Genomic DNA, 18,320 nt, shown 5'->3' with positions numbered 1-18,320 from the left:
GTTTGCCAAACATAAATCCACGTTGACTTTATGTAATACTGTTGGAATTTTTAAGTATTCTATTGTCACATCCTTTGAAATAGGCGGCAGCATTTTCCCTAGTACTGATTTTCAGTTAACTGGTCTGTATCTTTCTGTTTTCCCCTTTTTAAACAGAGGGGTTTTACATTTACCGCCCAGTAAACTGCTGGAACTATTCCAGAATCTACAGAATTTTGGAAGAAGACAGCCAGTGCATCCACTACTCCGATGGCTTTCTCCTTTAGCACCCAGGGATTTAGATTATCAGGCCCTTTAGGGAACGTTAGGTCATTAGGAAGTGAGCTACTTGCCGCAGAAGTCCTAGCCTTTGACCTACAGGAGGAGGCACAGCCTTTAAATGGCTGATCTAATTTAAATTTCTGGTCAATGGTAACTCAGTGGTGATGTCTCCAGGGCAGTAATGCTATTAAGTATCAAGAAGAGATAATCAGATAGTAATGGACACAACTAGGACAGTACCTTCAATAAAGAAATTGGGGCTCAAATGATTGACGTACCACAACCATTTTCTTTCATACTGAGTATAATTCCAACCAATATAGAATGTTTTGCAGATGTTTCAAGATTTCTTATGGCATCTCAAGTTCAAAGATATGCAAATACTTCAGTAAATGAGCTTGTGGTGCAGATCGAAAATGGCAGATTTGACCTGGTGTGCGTCATGGTGACTTGGCTGCAAGGGGATCAGGATTAGGAACTGAATATTCAAGGATGTATATCCTGTCAAAAAGATAGGCAGGTGGGCAGAAGGGGTGGGGTTGCCCTACTGGTAAGAAATGAAATTAAATCAATAGTAAGAAAGGAATAGGTGTAGTGTCTGTGTGGGTAGAATTGAGGAACCGCAAAGGTAGAAACAAACTATAGTTGGAGTTATGTACAAGCCTCCAAATAGTAGTCAGGAGCTGGGGCGCAAGATACACCAGGTGATAGAAAAGCTGTGTAGGAAAGGCAAAGTTTCAGTGATCATGGGGGATTTCAATATGCAGGTGGACTGGGAAAATCACTTTGGTAGTAGATTGCAAGGGAAAGTATTTGTGGAATGTCTACGAGATAGCTTTTTGGAGCAGCTTGTGGTGGAGCTCACTAGGGAACAGGCAATATTGGATTTAGTGTTGTGCAGTGAGGCAGACTTGATGAGAGAACTTAAGGTGAAGTAACCCTTAGGAGGCAATGGTCATAATAGGATTGAATTTACTCTGCAATTGGAGAGGGAGAAGATAGAATCAGAGGTAACAGTATTACAGCTGAATAAAGGCAACTGTAGAGATATGAGGGAGGAGCTGGGTAGAATTGACTGGAAGAGGAGCCTAACAGAAAAGACAGTGGAACAGCAATGACAAGAGTTTCTGGGAGTAATTCAGGAGACACAGCAGAGACTCATCCCGAGGAAAAAGAAGCATGAGACAGGGAGGATGAGGAAACCATGGCTGACGAGGGAAATCGAGGATAGCATAAAAGCAAAAAAGAAAGCATATAATGTGGTGAAGGGCAATGGGAAACCAGAGGATTGGGAAGCTTACAAAGACCAACAGAGGACAGCCAAGAAAGAAAAAAGAATGGAGGAGATTAAGTTTGAGGGTAAGCTAGCCAGTAATATAAATGAAGCAAGTATGAGTTTCTTTAGATAAATAAAGTGCAAAAGAAAGGCAAAGTGGAAAATGACACCGGAGAGATAGCAGTGGGGAACAAGGAAATGGCTGAGGAACTGAATAATTATTTCACATCAGTCTTTACTGTGGAAAACACAAGTAATATCCCAAAGATTCAAGAGAGTGAGGGGGCAGAGCTGATTATGGTGGCCATCACAAAGACAAAGGTGCTAGAAAAACTGAATGGCCTGAAGGTGGATAAATCACCTTGACCAGACAGACTACACCCCAGAGTTCTAAGGGTGGTAGCTGAAGAGATAGTGGAGGTGTTAGCAGTGATCTTTCAGGAATTGCTAGAATCAGGGAGGGTCTCGGGGGACTGGAAAATCACTATGTGACACCCTGTTTAAAAAGGGTGTAAGACAAAAGATGGAAGATTACAGACCAATTAGCCTAACCTCAGTCATGGGTAAGATCCTAGAATCCATTGTGAAGGATGAGATTTCTGAATACTTGTAAGTGTATGGTAAAATAGGGTAAAGACAGCGTGGTTTCAACAAGGGGAGACCATGCATGACAAATCTGCTAGAATTCTTTGAGGAAGTAATGAGCAGGTAAGACCAAGGAGAGCCGATAGATGTTATCTACCTAGGCTTCAAGTAGCCCTTTGACTATGGTGCTGCACAGGAGGCTACTGAGTAAGATAAGGGTGCATGGTGTCAGAGGCAAGGTGCTAGCAGGATAGAAGCTTGGCAGTCTGACAGAAAGTAGAGTGGGGATAAAAGGGTCTTTCTCAGGATGGCAGCCAGTGACAAGTGGTGTTCCACAAGAGTCTGCATTGGGACCACAATGTTTCACTTTACACATTAACAATCTAGATGAAGGAACGGAGGGCCTTCTGGCTAAGTTTGCCGATGATATAAAGATAGGTAGAGGGACAGGTAGTATTGAGGAGGCAGGGAGGTTGCCGAGTATTTGGACAGGTTAGGAGATTGGGCAAAGAAATGGCAGATGGAGTACAACATGGGAAAGCGTGAGGTCGTGCACGTTGGTAGGAACTATAGAGGCAAGGACTATTTTTTAAAATGGGAGAAAATTTAGAAGTCTGAAGCGCAGAGACTTGAGAGTTCTAGCCCAGGATTCTCTTAAGGTAAACTTGCAGGTTGAGTCAGTAGTTAGGAAGGCAAATGCAAAGATGGCATTTATTTTGAGAGGACTTGAATATAAAAGCAGGGATGTACTTCTGCATCTCTATAAAGTTCTGGTCAGACCAAATTTGGAGAATTATGTGCAGTTTTGGGCCCCATATCTTAGGAAGGATGTACTGACCCTGGGATGTGTTCAGAGGAGGTTCACGAGAATGGTGCCAGGAATGAAAAGCTAAACATATGAGGAACATTTGAGAACTCTGGATGTATACGTGATGGAGTTTAGAAGGATGAGGGGGGATCTAATTGAAACATACAGAATACTGAATGGCCTGGACACAATAGATGTTGGGAAGATGTTTCTAATGGTAGGAGAGACTAGCACCTGAGGGGATCTTAGGGGAGATCTTTTAGAACCAAGGTAAGGAGAAACTTCTTCAGCTAGACAGTGGTGAATCTATGGAATTCATTGCCACAGAAGGCTGTGGAGGCCAGATAATTGAGTATACTTAAGATTGAGAGAGATAGATTCTTGAGTATCAAGGGGATCAAGGGTTATGGGGAGAAAGTGGGAGAATGGATTGAGAATTAAATAAGCCTTGATTAAATAAGCCTTGGAGCCAACTTGATGAGCTGAATGGCCTAATTTCTGCTCCTCTGTCTTATGGTCTTTTGGTTTTACAGTTCTAAGGCCAAAAAGTAGTGTAATTCAAGCAAAACTTGCATGTGTTATAAGGGACATGTTATTAATTAATATTAATAATTTCCTTTCAGGGTTGTTTACCTTCAAGTAAGCATGAATGAGGGGTTAACATTTATATCCAGCTCTGTCAGTATCACCAGCACACATTGTGTAAGTAAGCAGATGAAAAGTAAGTAAGAGGGAAATATTTTGGATTATTATCAAAGTATTTATAAGAAAACAAAACTACTCAAATGCAAAAGAAGTTGAAGTTTGTGGTAAACCTCATATATTATAAAAATATTTTTCTAATCAAGAACAACTTACATTTCTGTTAAACTGACCTTGAGCAAAGAGCAATCTCAGTATGTTTTACTGGAAGCTTAACAAAATATAAACAAAAAGGAGAAAAAAGGACTAATGAGGAATTTCAGGTAAAGTGAAGGGTCTTAGAGGGCTTCAGACGATATGGAGGAAGGGACTGAAGAAAAGAGTTCTGTGTGGGGTCTAAGTGAAGGCATCACCACACTTAAAAGAAGAGTGGCTAATGTTGGAACTGAGAGAGAGGGAACAAAGAGAATTTCATTGTTAGATGAGCAGACAGTGCATGTAGTAGTGGCTGGAGGGCACTTTTCAGGTCTGGTATTGTGAATGAAGGCATTTGAAGACCGTGAAAAAGCCCTTAAGGTCAAGTTTTAAGGCTTGAGACTCAATGGAGCTTCATGGGGTTTTAAAGGCCATTATAGGTGATAACATGGCCACAGGGATTTGTATGAATTGGAGGTTGTAAAAAGTGAAGCGAGGAGAGCTACTTTGGAGATAGCTGGGAAAATCAGCACTAAAGATAGCAAAGGCATGGATCCTGTATTATTTCCCAATTCATTTATTTCTGTCAGGTATATTTAGGCGCAATCTTTTTTACTTTTGATCTAATTTCTGCATGTGTCTCTCTCCCTCTTAATATTTTTAGCTTGAAGAATTCCTTACTCATCTTACAAAACTATTTGTTCTTCTCTGAGACTTCTTCAACTCTTTTTTTTTCTCTGGTTATCTTCATCCTATAGAGTAAGTTTCTCTGCTATTTCCTGGCTTAATGAAGCTATTTACTATTGTAGTCTGATTCATAACTACGAACATCAATTTCATCAACTGAGCATTTCCAAGACCTATAAGTTATTTCTCTTTCTCTCACAAGTTTTATAATATTGTCATTGGTTGTACATATTATCTGCTGTAATAGCTACATGGTTAATGTTTTTTTCCTGTTTTTCAGTCTGATGGAACAATCCTTTTAATTGCTCTGTTAGTTTTGTTCCTGCTGTTGGCATTGATCTTGCTGTGGTGGTTTTGGCCTTTGTGCTGTACTGTGGTAAGTTTCCAATCAATTAAAGTGACACTGAAACTAAGACAGAAGTTACTGAGGAAACTCAGCAGGTCTAGAAGCATCTGTAGAGAGAGAAACAAATTAACATTTCGAGTCGAGTAGGTTCAGTCCTGAAGAAGTGACATTGGACTCGAAATGTTAACTCTGTTTCTGTCTCTTATAGATGCTTCTGGACCTACTGAGTTTCTCCAGAAATTTCTGATTTTGTTTAAGATTTCCAGTATCCGCAGTTACTTAAAATAACTGATCCTTTTAATGATATTTGTCGATATTATAAATTATTCCAAAAATTAGAAATTTCTCAAATGGTTGTAAATAATTTTCATAAAAGCATTGTTCTTTTCTGTCATGCTTAGTGTTTGGAACTGCATGTTGGAGCATTAGAATGTTGTACCATGGATTAATTAACCCCAGTAGACCTCAGAGATGACGTTGAAGATAGGTGGGAAACCCAAGTCAGGTGCCATCCCCATTGCAAGGATGCTATTAAATGCCAATCAGACAACTGTGAAATCATAAACAAAAAAACAGAAATAGCTGAAGGAACTCAGCAGATCTGGCAATATCTGTGGAGAGAAAATAGAATCAACGTTTTGAGTCCAGTGACCCTTCTGATTTCAGATTTTCAGCATTGGATTTCTTTATTATTTTGTTTTTTGACCTGTGAGACCACTGCCTGCATGAATTGGGACACACCACTTAGCTAAACCCAGGGAGCTCGAATGACATTTGGCACAAGCCAAACCTAATTAATGAACTACTACTGGAATAATCTACAACATTAGAACCTGGTGTTCATTGAAATTTTATATACATTAAAATAGATTTTGGATTTGAGATTGAATGCATAAGTTGTTTAAATGTAAGGAGAAAAAATATGTAGCTCATTTGTCTGTGTTATGGCATTCATTCAGGGAAGGGTGGGGTTTGAACCTAGACCTTCTGGTCCAGAGGCAGGAAGACTTCCACTGCAATGCAAGACCCCTTTGTTTGAAAGTAGAGATAGTGGGAATGGTGCCTAATTTGAAAATAAAGTTCTACAGAAAAGGTGTGTCCAACTAAAGTAATTTCCACTCAAAATAACAAAAGACCTGTTTTTTTTTCTAATTTTTTTCCTAATAGGTGATTAAAGAGCCACCACCTCCACCACCCTATGAGGAGGTAAGTAATATGTTCTTCACTTAGTTATGTCATTGACTTAATAATAGTGATTCTGTATTTACATTCCGTGAAAAAAAACTTGTTGGAATTGTTAACTGTTTGCACCTGAATTTACTTATGTGCAAACTGTGCTTTGAAAACTGAACTACATATGACAATGATTTTGATATAAGCAGTAGTATGTATTGCTCACAATCATAATAACTATTATTGTAGTACAATTCGGCTAGTATAGTATCATTAAAACTCTCAACTCCAGCAAAATGATATGCCTTCACTTCAGGAAAACTGGGATAGTGAGAGTTCAAGTCAGATAAAAGAATAACCTACTTATGCCAGCTGGATTATGAAAAGTCAAGTGTCAAAGCTTTTAGCACAGAGCTTTGCAAAAGATCTTTGTCACACCGTGCTATAGATGTGTACTTCTGTGCAGCCTGCAAAGATCTTGGAGCGAAAAGTGCAAACATGCAACAGTTACAGGGAGGTCTGTGTTTCAGTGACTGTTACGTAGAGATATGGTAAACAGAAGCATAATATAGCATTGTCCTTACATAATGACCTATTTTGGCATGGATTATCAGAATTTGTTGTCCTATATTTGTGTGTGAATAGAACACAAATCAGTGCCGATTCCAAATGTCAAGAGTTGGCTTTTTCTGGCTCTTACCCGATATGGAGTTCCAAACAGAACACAGAAACCCATTATTTTATTTTAGCACCAACATCAATTAGTTTTTAGTTGAAGGTTGAAAAATACATCGCTGTTTGAGATACACTTAACAAACTCAGAGTTTGGCAAATGGTGCATGGGCAGCATGCTAGCACAGTATGGGTGGCACAGTGGCTAGCACTGCTATCTCACAGTGCCAGGGGTCCAGCTTCAATTCCAGCCTCAGGTGACTGTCAGTGTAGAGTTTGCACATTCTCCCTGTTTCTGCCACCTGCTTTGGTTTTCTCCCACAGTCCAAAGATATGCAGATTAAGTGGATTGGCCATGCTAAATTGTCTGTAGTGTAGCCGTAAATATGGGGATTGGGTAAGATGCTGTTTGGAGGGTTGGTGCAGACTAGATGGGCTGAATAGCCTCTTTCTGCACTGTAGGGATTCTATGATGTACCACCAACTGACAGCTTTCTTTGGTTCATTTGCTTGAAGGAGTCTGATGATGAAGCCATGGCAAGGAAAAAGTGGCCAACAGTTGATGCATCGTATTATGGAGGAAGGGGAGTAGGCGGCATTAAACGGATGGAGGTTTTTAAGTTGCTTCTTCTCCTTTTTGGAAGTATATTTGAAACATTCACACCTGTATATTTGGCAAGATTCTTAACCATTTGGAAACTTTGCTTTTCTTGCCTACTGGACATGGAAGATCTGCTTATAAAATTATTCTACATTTCAATAAAATGTTAGTTAGAATCTAAGATTTGAAATTTAAAGCTACAATGACATCTTTACCACAAGCACATACATTGCTGGCTGACTTTATCCTGTTTTGTAGCTAACAGTATGGTCTTAATGTATGTTTTAGAGAAATGTGAGGACAGGACTGTACTGATGGATTTGAATCACTTTGTACTTCAGCTAGTCAAGTTCCAATTCAGAATATCAGGATAAAAATGATCCAACTATCAGTTTTTACTCACATTATAAAAAGGGAAAAGTGATTTGCTGATCTTTTTTTAAAACCCTAAATTTTAATGTTAAGTGAGATGGCTTCACGACAGCTTAGTTATGTGGTGATTATATAAGGCTCAAGCTGGTTTGATTATCTCCTTATAGAAACTGAAATTACATTCCAGCAATACACTGGCCAGTACAGTATTATTTGCATCTGTAATTGTGAGCCATTGCTTCCTGGAGATTTCTAAGGGTGGGAGATGCATTTTCTATCTGGCTGTTTGATTTTTGGGGAGGAGCAAGATGCAAATCTCCATTTTAAGTAAAAAACACTAACTTGTTGCCTTTCCAAATATTATAGCTTTGGAGTAAATGCAGGCAAGTGTCTTTCTGATATATTTAGTTTGGGAGTTATGGTCCAATTCTAAATTCAGAGTGTGTTTATGAAAACAACTGGAGACTGCCAGTTTAATGAAAACATGAACGCTAAGTTGTCAAAATGATTTTCAGTGAATAAGGAGGACCTACAAAAATCACCGCCTGCTGCCGATTCCTCTGTGCTTTCCCCACAATCTGATTAGTTATGCCCTACGCTGTTTGACCCTGCTCGCTGAACTTTACAGAAACTTTGAGAATGTGACTGAGGCAGTGACAGAGTCAGTGTAGCACTAAAGCTATAATGGTTCCACCCCGCTCCCCCGCCTCCCAATTACTTTGGGATCAATCAATTTTGTATTTTGGAACACTGACAAAACTAACCAAAACTAAGCTTAATTTGGAGATGCCGGTGTTGGACTGGGGTGTACAAAGTTAAAAATCACACAACACCAGGTTATAGTGTGCTTCCAATTAAACCTGTTGGACTATAACCTGGTGTTGTGTGATTCAAAACTAAGCTGTTTATTTAACTTTAAATCTGAGTCACTTTGCCCTTCTGAGTCTGGTAATACTGGAGGATGTCATTTAGGTGTGCCATGTAATCTTCGCAAAATCAAATCTCCAATCTCCATTCATCCTTCAGATCAGCCCTGATCTGATAACAATTTCTGCAAAAATGCCATCAAAATTGGCATTCACGCTTTCATTATTAATTTATTGTTTCGTTTTTACTTCTACAGTATAGTACATAAAATACAGCTGTAAGTATTTTTTTTAGTATTTCAAGAAGTCACAAAGAGTCACCTTTTTTCCTATCTGTACTGGTCCATATCTGTTGTCTTCCCTTATTCTGTTCCTGTAATTGGAAACAAATTTTCTATATGATTGCACAGATGCTTTTAGTGATGTTTGAACATGTTTGACAAATTCAAAGCACATTGAACAAGTGGCAGAGTGGTAACTGAAAACATTAGATTTGCAGATTAACAATAGAGAATTCCAACATATTGTAAAATATTTCATTGCAGTAGCAGTTAATGTTTTTTTAATTATCCTGTTATTTGTACTATCTTGTCTCTGTGCCATAGTTTGCAGAAAATAAGCCTTGAGTTTTAGAGTATTTGAAGAAAGGAGGTTACAAAAGTTAGTCATTCCTGATTTCTAAGTTATGGGCAATCATTATCAACTCCAGGATTGACTTGATTCATTTACATAATTTTCAAATTGACACAACATTTCACAAGGAACTTTCAGGAAATACTTAACCTGGAGAAACTTTACTTTTCATGAAGCTTCTAAGTAAATGAAATTTCACCTTTGAAACAAAACCGATGAGAGATTTTGTTTTGTCTATGATTAATGACCCTATCAAAAAATTGCCTTCTCAGAATTTGTGTTCCAGAGGTAATTGTTCCTGAGATTTCCTGAGCAAATTAATAACTGTAAAGAAAAGCAAGTATCTTTTCTTCTTTTGAAGAGAAATTGTGGCTCCTAAATGTTGTCTTCTTTTAAAAGGCTTTTTAATTTCCCATACCTCTGGTTTCTTATTGTACATCAACTTCTTGTTTAAATTTATTTATGGTCAGGTACGCTGGGGAGATAAAGGTTCAACTGAAGAAGGTGCAAAATTAGAAAAGCCCAAAAATGCAATCATCAAGATGCCAGATCAAGAGTTTGAACCATTGGATCCTAGGCCCTGCAAGCCCCGAAGGCCACCACCAGAGCAGAGAAAATGGTATACACCAGTTAAGGTAATTTACTTCTCCTGCTGGGGAATATTATAATATTTGACTGATTATTAAAAGGAGTAAGATAAACAGTTAAATACTTTTGTGCTGCATGATCACCCAAATAGTGCAGATATGTGCTATTCATGTCATGTCACAAACTGATGTGAAATCTTTTTTACATAATTTATTTCTGCACTTTCATGTAAGAAAATTAATCAATGAGTTTTGAGTGAACTTGCAATACATAGATAAGCATAATGGCGAAAAATGGTACAGTGAGAATTGCTTATGGGTACTAAGAACTTTGAGCTATCAATTAGTATTTGGCCATGTCACTGCTAAGTAATAATTAGTGCAACATACAGAACATTGAACATACGTTAAAAAACTGGTGAGATGGAGTTGAGTTCGCAAATCTACAATGATTTGATAATAATAATTCATTAAGCTGTTTTAAAATCATAATTTCTAACTTAAAATCTAGTTATGGTGTTTCCCTAATCTGCAACACTTTCAAAGTAGTCTCTCTGAAACACAGAAGAAATTTATGATAAATTTATGTATTTTGAAAAACAATGTTTCTGAATAGTATTTAAAATATAATCACTAAATTTTTGTAGAGTTTTCATTTCCTCTTTGACCAATGTATGTGGAATGTATATGAAATATTTAACACTTTGACCAACCATGTATGTAAGTCTCATGAACTACCAAACATAAGTCATTATTGAACTGTGAAGTATTAAAAATAATGAGATTAATATGGGCAGTATTTTTGAGTTGGTTGTGTTTGTTGCCACTGCAGTTGTAGGGGGGTCCCTTTGAAGTCATTGCCAGTGTTGACACAGGATTAATGGCTTCATGTATAAAGTAAATTTCATGTAGTGGCATCGACTCCTGAGATGAATTAGAAGACCCAGAGGAGAGCTCAGAAAGAACCCTTGGTGCCTTCACTTGCTTCACTCACTGCTCCATTCTGTGGGTGAAGTGGCGAGCTGGGCGGCAGTGAGAGTGGCGAAGGGGATAGCCAGCATCTGGTGAGCAGAGCACTGGGGAGCTGGGGTGGACAGGCAGCAGAATGACAAGGGGTTCATCAAGGGGGACAGTCAGTTGCGACAGCTAAGGGAGCAGCCAGCAGCGACGGCAGTGGCCAGTGGGGTGGTCAGCAGGATGTGAGGAAGAGGTAGCAACAGATAATCTCAATGGCTGCACTATCTCCAGGTTGCAGTTTCATTACAGTATGAGTGCACAATGTTGATCAGCTTTCTGTTCAAGTGCGTGGTGGGGATCCATCATTTTAAGTTTGTGTTTATTGTTTCTAAAGTGCAAAAGGATAAAGTTTCAGGAAGCAATAGTAAATCTTGTTTCTAATATTGTTGTGATAATTTGTCTAGGGAAAATTGGATGCCTTGTGGGCTCTTTTTCGCAGAGGTTATGATCAAGTATCTCTGATGAGGCCACAACCTGGGGATCAGGTAGGATCAGTCATAAACATATTTATTTACCTTTGCAGCGCAGAAGGATGCATGAATTCTTGTTCTGGTTTCTATACATTAGCTACATTGGTACAGTCAAATAACTAGTAGTATGATATCAATTTGGCATTCTCGATATCTTGTATGCAGAATAAGTAATTAAAGATGTCAAGAATGCTTACATTCTTTCATCCCTGTAAGTAAATAACTTGTATGTCATAGATTTTTTTTACACAGTAAACTTAAAGTGCTGGCAAAGGTGCATTTAGTTTTATATAGCTGTGAATTTTAGATTAGATTCCCCACAGTATGGAAACAGGCCATTTGGCCCAACAAGTCCACACTGATCTTCCGAAGAGTAACCCACACAGATCCACTTCCCTCTGACTAATGCATCTAACACTATGGGTAATTTAGCATGGCCAATCCACCTGACCTGCTCATTTTTGGATTGTGGGAGGAAACCAGAGGAAACCCATGCAGACCTGGGGACACTGTGCTAACTCCACACAGACAGTCACCCGAGGCTGGAATCAAACCCAGGTTCCGTACTCTGTGAGGCTGCAGTGAGCTAACCACAGAGCCACCGTGCCACCTTTTTACACAGCAGCTGACTCTTGAACAAAGTATTTAGTCATTAGAAAAGAGTTTGCAGTTAATGTTCTTATAATGTCTGGCTGCTCACTGAGCTTAAGCATGTAGATGAGGACAAAGCACATACACATACACAAACACCCAACATTGCACTGTTTATATTCAGGCCAGGGCAGCAATTCGGTTCAAGCTGAATAGCTTGGCAAAAGTAAGCAAATATACAAAAGTAAAACATTGTAGATGTTGGAAACCTTTAATGAAAACAGATAGTGCTGGAATTACTCAGTAATCCCAGCAGCACCTTTAGCGAGAGAAAGAGTGCTAACATATCAGGTCCATGACCTACTAACAGCTTTTGATTAACCACAAAACCAAACAAAAATTCTTCTGTCATGTAAGTCATGTTGTGTTAAATTTAACTTAATTGTTAACAATTCAATTTTCACAGATGTGCAGTTAATTACTTATTTTATTTCAAAATCTTGACTTTTCTTAATTAATTAATTTTATTTGAGGAGTAGTTTTGCAATTTTAGTTAATTATTCTGTTAAATATGGGATGTCCTGCTTGTCTGGAAAGGGAAAAAGAGCAAACATTTTTCAATTTTTCAAGTTGTTTGATAAAAGTACTTGTTATTAGATTAGATTAGATTACTTACAGATTAGATTAGATTACTTACAGTGTGGAAACAGGCCCTTCAGCCCAACAAGTCCACACCGCCCCGCCGAAGCGCAACCCACCCATACCCCTACATTTACCCCTTACCTAACACTACGGGCAATTTAGCATGGCCAATTCACCTGACCTGCACATCTTTGGACTGTGGGAGGAAACCGGAGCACCCGGAGGAAACCCACGCAGACACGGGGAGAACGTGCAAACTCCACACAGTCAGTCGCCTGAGGCGGGAATTGAACCCGGGTCTCTGGCGCTGCGAGGCAGCAGTGCTAACTACTGTGCCACCGTGCCTCCCCGTGGGGGAGTCCATAACTAGAGGGCACAGGTTTAGGGTGAGAGGGGAAAGTTGTAAAAGAGATCTAAGGGGCAATTTCTTCACACAGAGGGTGGTCCGTGATAGAAATGAGCTGCCAGAGGATGTGGTGGAGGCCAGTACAATTGCAATATTTAAAAAGCATCTGGATAGGTATATAAATAGGAAGGGTTTGTAGGGATATGGGCCAGGTACTGGCACGTGGGACTAGATTGGGTTGGGATATCTGGTCGGCATGGACACTTTGGGCTGAAGAGTCTGTTTCTGTGCTGTACATCTCTATGACTCTAATACTGTAAGTTTCACAACATCTGGAGGGAGACCAGAATTGCCCACAATATTCCAAAAGCGGTCTAACCAATGTCCTGTACAGCCGCAACATGGTCTCTTATACTCAGTGCTCTGACCAATAAAGGAAAGCATACTAAACACCTTCTTCACTATTCCTACTTCTTCACTGTTCTTGAATCTATTCATACATATATTCAACAGTTTATATCTTCTGCCTGACGGAAGAGGGTCGAGGAGAGTATAACTGGGTGGGAGGGGTCATTAATTGTGTTGGCTGCTTTCCCAGGGCAGCGAGAAGTACAGATGGAGTCAGTGAATAGAAGGTTTACAAGATGGATTGGGTTGTGTTCACAACTTTCTTTAGTTTCTTGTGGTCTTGAGAAAAGCAGTTGCCATACCATGCTAAGATGCATCCTGACTTGTATCTTGTAGATGGTGGATAGAAATGGGGAACAGGAAGTGTGTTACCCTCTGCAGGCTTCCTATCTTCTTGTCATCATATTGCTAGTCCAGTTCAGTTTTTGTTCAATGGTAACTCCCAGGTTGTTGTAAGTAAGAGATCCAGTCATGATAATGCTCTTGACTATTGAGGGACAATGGTTAGCTTATCACTTGTTGGACGAGGACATTGCCTGGCACTCCTGTGGTATGCTTGTTAGTTGCTACTTGTCTGCCCAAGCCTGGATATTGTCCAGGTCCTGCTGCATTTCAGAATGGACTGCTTTAGGATTGGATGAGGAGTCACAAAGGGTGTTGAACATTGTGCAGTCATCAGCGAACTTCTGACCTTGTGATGGTAATTCTATCTGTTCTTAAAGTTCAGTCATTTTTTGTGAACTGGATGCTGGGGAAAACAAACATTTTTATAATCCTTCTATAAAACCATTTAGGATGGTTTATTGATTTGTTGGTGAAGTGTCTTTTGTAACTTTATTGCTTCAAAAAGCTACAATGGTTTCAGTAGATTTTTAAACATGTTCTGATTTAGGTGGGATGTTGTATTCTTGCCTTTTTTGTGTTCAGACTGGTTTTATTTGAAGTAGGTCAAAGTGAACAGACCAGCTGTATACAGCCAGTATCAGATTGCTAGTTTGGATTCAGATCAAATTCCAATTCATGATGTTCCAGAAAGGGAGCAATTCTATGCTTCCCAGCACGTGGTTACTTCTGTGGTTCTTAAAAAAAAATTTCCACAGATCCTGGCTAAAAAACTTTAGTTTTCTGCTTTAAATGGAGTGAATGGATATGCATGCAGTGTAAGGCTATTCAGTTTCTTTGTTTGGCAATTATGCAGGATTTCTCAAAGGAACATACTGTATACCACTGCGCTGCTCATAGTCATCAAAGACTCAGTAGGTGTCACTTGCCAACAACACAACCATCACAAGAATTTTTAAACATCAAGAAGCTGTAAATGGGTTAGCCACATTATGTAGATGCAGAGTTGTAATTCATAACCTACCCACAATCACTCTGTTAGAAATGGGCAACATGTTAACTATAAGACAATAAGAAATTAGGCCATTCAGCTCATCAAGTTGGCTCCACCATTCAATCAAGGCTGATTAGTTTCTCAACTCCATTCTCCCACTTTATCCCCTTAACCCTTGATCCCCTTGATATTCAAGAACCTATCTATCTCAGTCTTAAGTATACTCAATTGTCTGACCTCCACAGCCTTCTGTGGCAATAAATTCCATAGATTCACCACTGTCTGGCTGAAGATGTTTCTCCTTATCTCCATTCTAAAAGGTCTTCCCTTTACTCTAAAACGATGCCCTCTGTTCCTAGTCTCTCCTATCAATGATAACATCTTCCCAACAACCCAGACCCATTCCCCTACATCTAACACTACGGGCAATTTAGCATGGCCATAGCATGGGCGGCACGGTGGCAGTGGGTGGCACGGTGGCACAGTGGTTGGCACTGCTGCCTCACAGCACCAGAGACCCGGGTTCAATTCCTGCCTCAGGTGACTATCTGTATGGAGTTTGCATATTCTCCCCGTGTCTGCGTGGGTTTCCTCCGGGTGCTCCGGTTTCCTCCCATAGTCCAAAAATGTGCAGGTTAGGTGAATTGGGCCATGCTAAATTGCTCGTAGTGTTAAATGTAGGGGAATGGGTCTGGGTGGGTTGCTCTTTGGAGGATCAGTGTGGATTTGTTGGGCCAAAGGGCCTGTTTCCACTCTGTAAATAAGTAATCTAATCTACTGTGTCCAGGCCATTCAGTATTCTGTATGTTTCAATTAGATCCCCACTCATCCTTCTAAACTCCATCAAGTATAGACCCAGAGTTCTCAAACGTTCCTCATATGTTAAGCTTTTCATTCCTAGGACCATTCTCGTGAAACTCCTGTGAACACACTTCAGGGCCAGTACATCCTTCCTGAGATGTGGGGCTCAAAACCACAACAATTCTCCAAATGTGGTCAGACCAGGTCCTTATAGAGCTATAGAAGTACATCCCTGCTTTTACATTCAAGTCCTCTCAAAACAAATGTCATCATTGCATTTGCCTTCCTAACTTCTGACTCACCTGCAAGTTTACCTTGAGAGAATACTGGACTAGAACTCCCAAGCCTCTTTGCACTTCAGACTTCTGAATTTTCTCCCCATTTTGAAATTAGTCCATGCCTCTAGTCTTCCTACCAAAGTGCATGACCTCATACTTTCCCACGTTGTACTCCATCTGCCACTTCTTTGCCCACTCTCCTAGGCTGTAAACGTCCTTCTGCAACCTCCCCACCTCCTCAATGCTACTTGTCCCTCTACCTGTCTTTGTATCATCTGCAAACATAATCAGAATGCCCTCAGTTCCTTCATCTAGATTGTTAATGTATAAGGTGAAAGCTTGTGGTCCCAACACTGACCCTTGCGGAACGCCACTTGTCACCGGTGGCTATCCTGAAAAGGACCCTTTTATTCCCACTCTCTACTTTCTGCCAGAGAGCAAAGTTTCTATCCTGCTAGCACCTTGCGTCTGAGACCATGGGCCCTTATCTTACTCAGTAGCCTCCTATGTGGCACCATAGTCAAAGGGCTACTTGAAGTCTAAGTAGATAACATCCATCTAACCTGCTCATTACTTCCTCAAAGAATTCTAGCAGACTTGTCATGCATGACCTTCTCTTGATGAAACCAAGTTGATGTTGCCCTATTTTACCATACACCTCGGAGTATTCAGAAATCTCATCCTTCACAATGGATTCCAAGATCTTACACAGCACTGAGGTTAGGCTGATCAGTCTATAATTTTCCGTCTTTTGTCTTACTCCTTTTTTAAACAGGGTCCGTTTCCAATCCTTTGGGACCCTCTCTGATTCTAGCAATTCCTGAAAGATCACCACTAACACCCCACTATCTCTTCAGTTATCTCCCCTAGAACGTTGGGGTATAGTCTATCTGGTCCAGGTGATTTATCCACCTTCAGGCCATTCAGTTTTTCTAGCACCTTTTCCTTGACAATGGCCACCATACTCAGCTCTGCCCCCTCACTCCCTTAAATTTTTGGAATGTTACTTGTGTCTTCCGCCATGAAGTTTGCCGCAAAGTAATTATTCAGTTCTTTAGTCATTTCCTTGTTCCACACTACTATCTCTCCAGAGTCATTTTCCAATGGCCCAATACCCACTTTTGCTTCTCTTTTGGCCTTTATATATCTAAAGAAACTCTTACAGTCTTAATAGAACATAGAACAGTACAGCACAGTACAAGTCCTTCGGCCCTCAGTGTTGTGCCAATCTTTTATCCTACTCTAAGATCAAACTAACATGCATTCCCTTCATTTTACTATCACCCATTTACCTGTCCAAAAGTCGCTTAAATGTCTATAGTGTATCTGACTCTACTATTAGTGCTGGAAATACATTCCATGCACCCACCACTCTCTGTGTAAAGAACCTACCTCTGACATCTCCCCTCAACATTCCTCCAATCACCTTAAAATTGTGCCTCTTCATGATAGCCATTTCCACCCTGGGGAAATGTCTCTGGCTATCCACTCTATTAATGCCTCTCATCATCTTGTACACCTCTACCAAGTCACCTCTCATCCTTCTTTGCTCAATGAGAAAAGCCCTAGATCCCACAACCTTTCATCAAAAGACATGTCCTCCAGTCCAGGCCTGGTAAATCTCCTTCACACCCTTTCTAAAGCTTCCACATCCTTCCTCAAATGAGATAACCAGAACTGAACACAATATTCCAAGTGTGGTTTAACCGGGGCTTTATAGAGCTGCAGCATAACCTCGCAGCTCTTAAACTCATTACCCCTGCTAATGAAAGCCAATGCACCATATGTCTTCTTAACAACATTTTCAACTTGGGTGGCAACGTTGAGGGATCTATGGACATGGAGTCCAAAATCCCTCTGTTCCGCTACACTGCCAAGAATCCTGCCTTTAACCCTGTAATCTGCATTCAAATTCAACCTTCCAAAATGAATCACTTCACACTTTTCCAGGTTGAACTCCATCTTCCACTTCTCAGCCCAGTCTGCATCTTGTCAATGCTCCATTGCAACCTACAACAGCCATCCACACTATCCACAACCCCACCAACCTTCGTGTCATTGGCAGACTTACTAACTCACCCTTCCAGTTGCTCATTATAAAAATCACAAAGAGCAGAGGTCCCAGAACAGATCCCCATGGAACATCGCTGGTCCCTGAGCTCCAAGCTGAATACTTTCCATCTACTACCATCCTTTGTCTTGTATGGGCCAGCCAATTCTTTATCCAGAGAACCAAACTTCGCAGTGTCCCATGCCTCCTTACTTTCTGAATTCCCCCTCTCATGGGGAACCTTATCAAACATCTTGCTAAAATCCAAATACACCACATCCACTTTTCTACCTTTATCAACTTTGTTTTGTCACATCCTCAATGAATTCAGTTAGACTTGTGAGACATAAGCTGCCCCTCACAAAGCTATACTGACTATCTCTAATCAAATTATGCTTTTCCAAATAATCATAAATCCTGCCTCTCAGAATCCTCTCCAATTTTTTGCCCACCACAGATGTAAGAAATTCCCAGGGTTATCCTAATTCCTTTCTTGAACAAGGGAATGGCATTTTCCACCATCCAATCATCTGATACTGCTCCAGTGAACAACAAGGATGCAAAGATCATCGCCAAAAGACATTGCAATCTCTTCCCTCAGTTCCCCTAACAACCTTGCGTATATCCCGTCTGGCCCAGGGGACTTATCTATCCTCAAGTTTTTCAAAATTTCCAGC

The 18,320-nt window shown here is 40.2% G+C and overlaps 1 protein-coding gene across 3 annotated transcripts in view; it reads left to right on the top strand.

Annotated features, from left to right (window-relative positions):
- Window positions 1-18,320, top strand: part of LOC122541800 (anthrax toxin receptor 1-like) — a 112,473-nt gene that overhangs the window by 54,572 nt on the left and 39,581 nt on the right. For all 3 annotated transcript variants that reach the window (XM_043678796.1, XM_043678795.1, XM_043678797.1), the window contains 6 exons: window positions 3,554-3,632; window positions 4,735-4,830; window positions 5,968-6,006; window positions 7,162-7,257; window positions 9,588-9,752; window positions 11,126-11,206. In XM_043678796.1, coding sequence (XP_043534731.1) covers window positions 3,554-3,632; window positions 4,735-4,830; window positions 5,968-6,006; window positions 7,162-7,257; window positions 9,588-9,752; window positions 11,126-11,206 — 556 coding nt within the window. The remainder of the gene's footprint in view (window positions 1-3,553; window positions 3,633-4,734; window positions 4,831-5,967; window positions 6,007-7,161; window positions 7,258-9,587; window positions 9,753-11,125; window positions 11,207-18,320) is intronic.

The sequence above is a fragment of the Chiloscyllium plagiosum genome, chromosome 38 (genome assembly GCF_004010195.1).
Source record: "Chiloscyllium plagiosum isolate BGI_BamShark_2017 chromosome 38, ASM401019v2, whole genome shotgun sequence".
In the NCBI taxonomy this organism is placed as follows: domain Eukaryota; kingdom Metazoa; phylum Chordata; class Chondrichthyes; order Orectolobiformes; family Hemiscylliidae; genus Chiloscyllium; species Chiloscyllium plagiosum.
The sequence above is the reverse complement of the archived record's forward strand: the minus strand, read 5'-3'. Positions and strand labels throughout refer to the sequence as shown.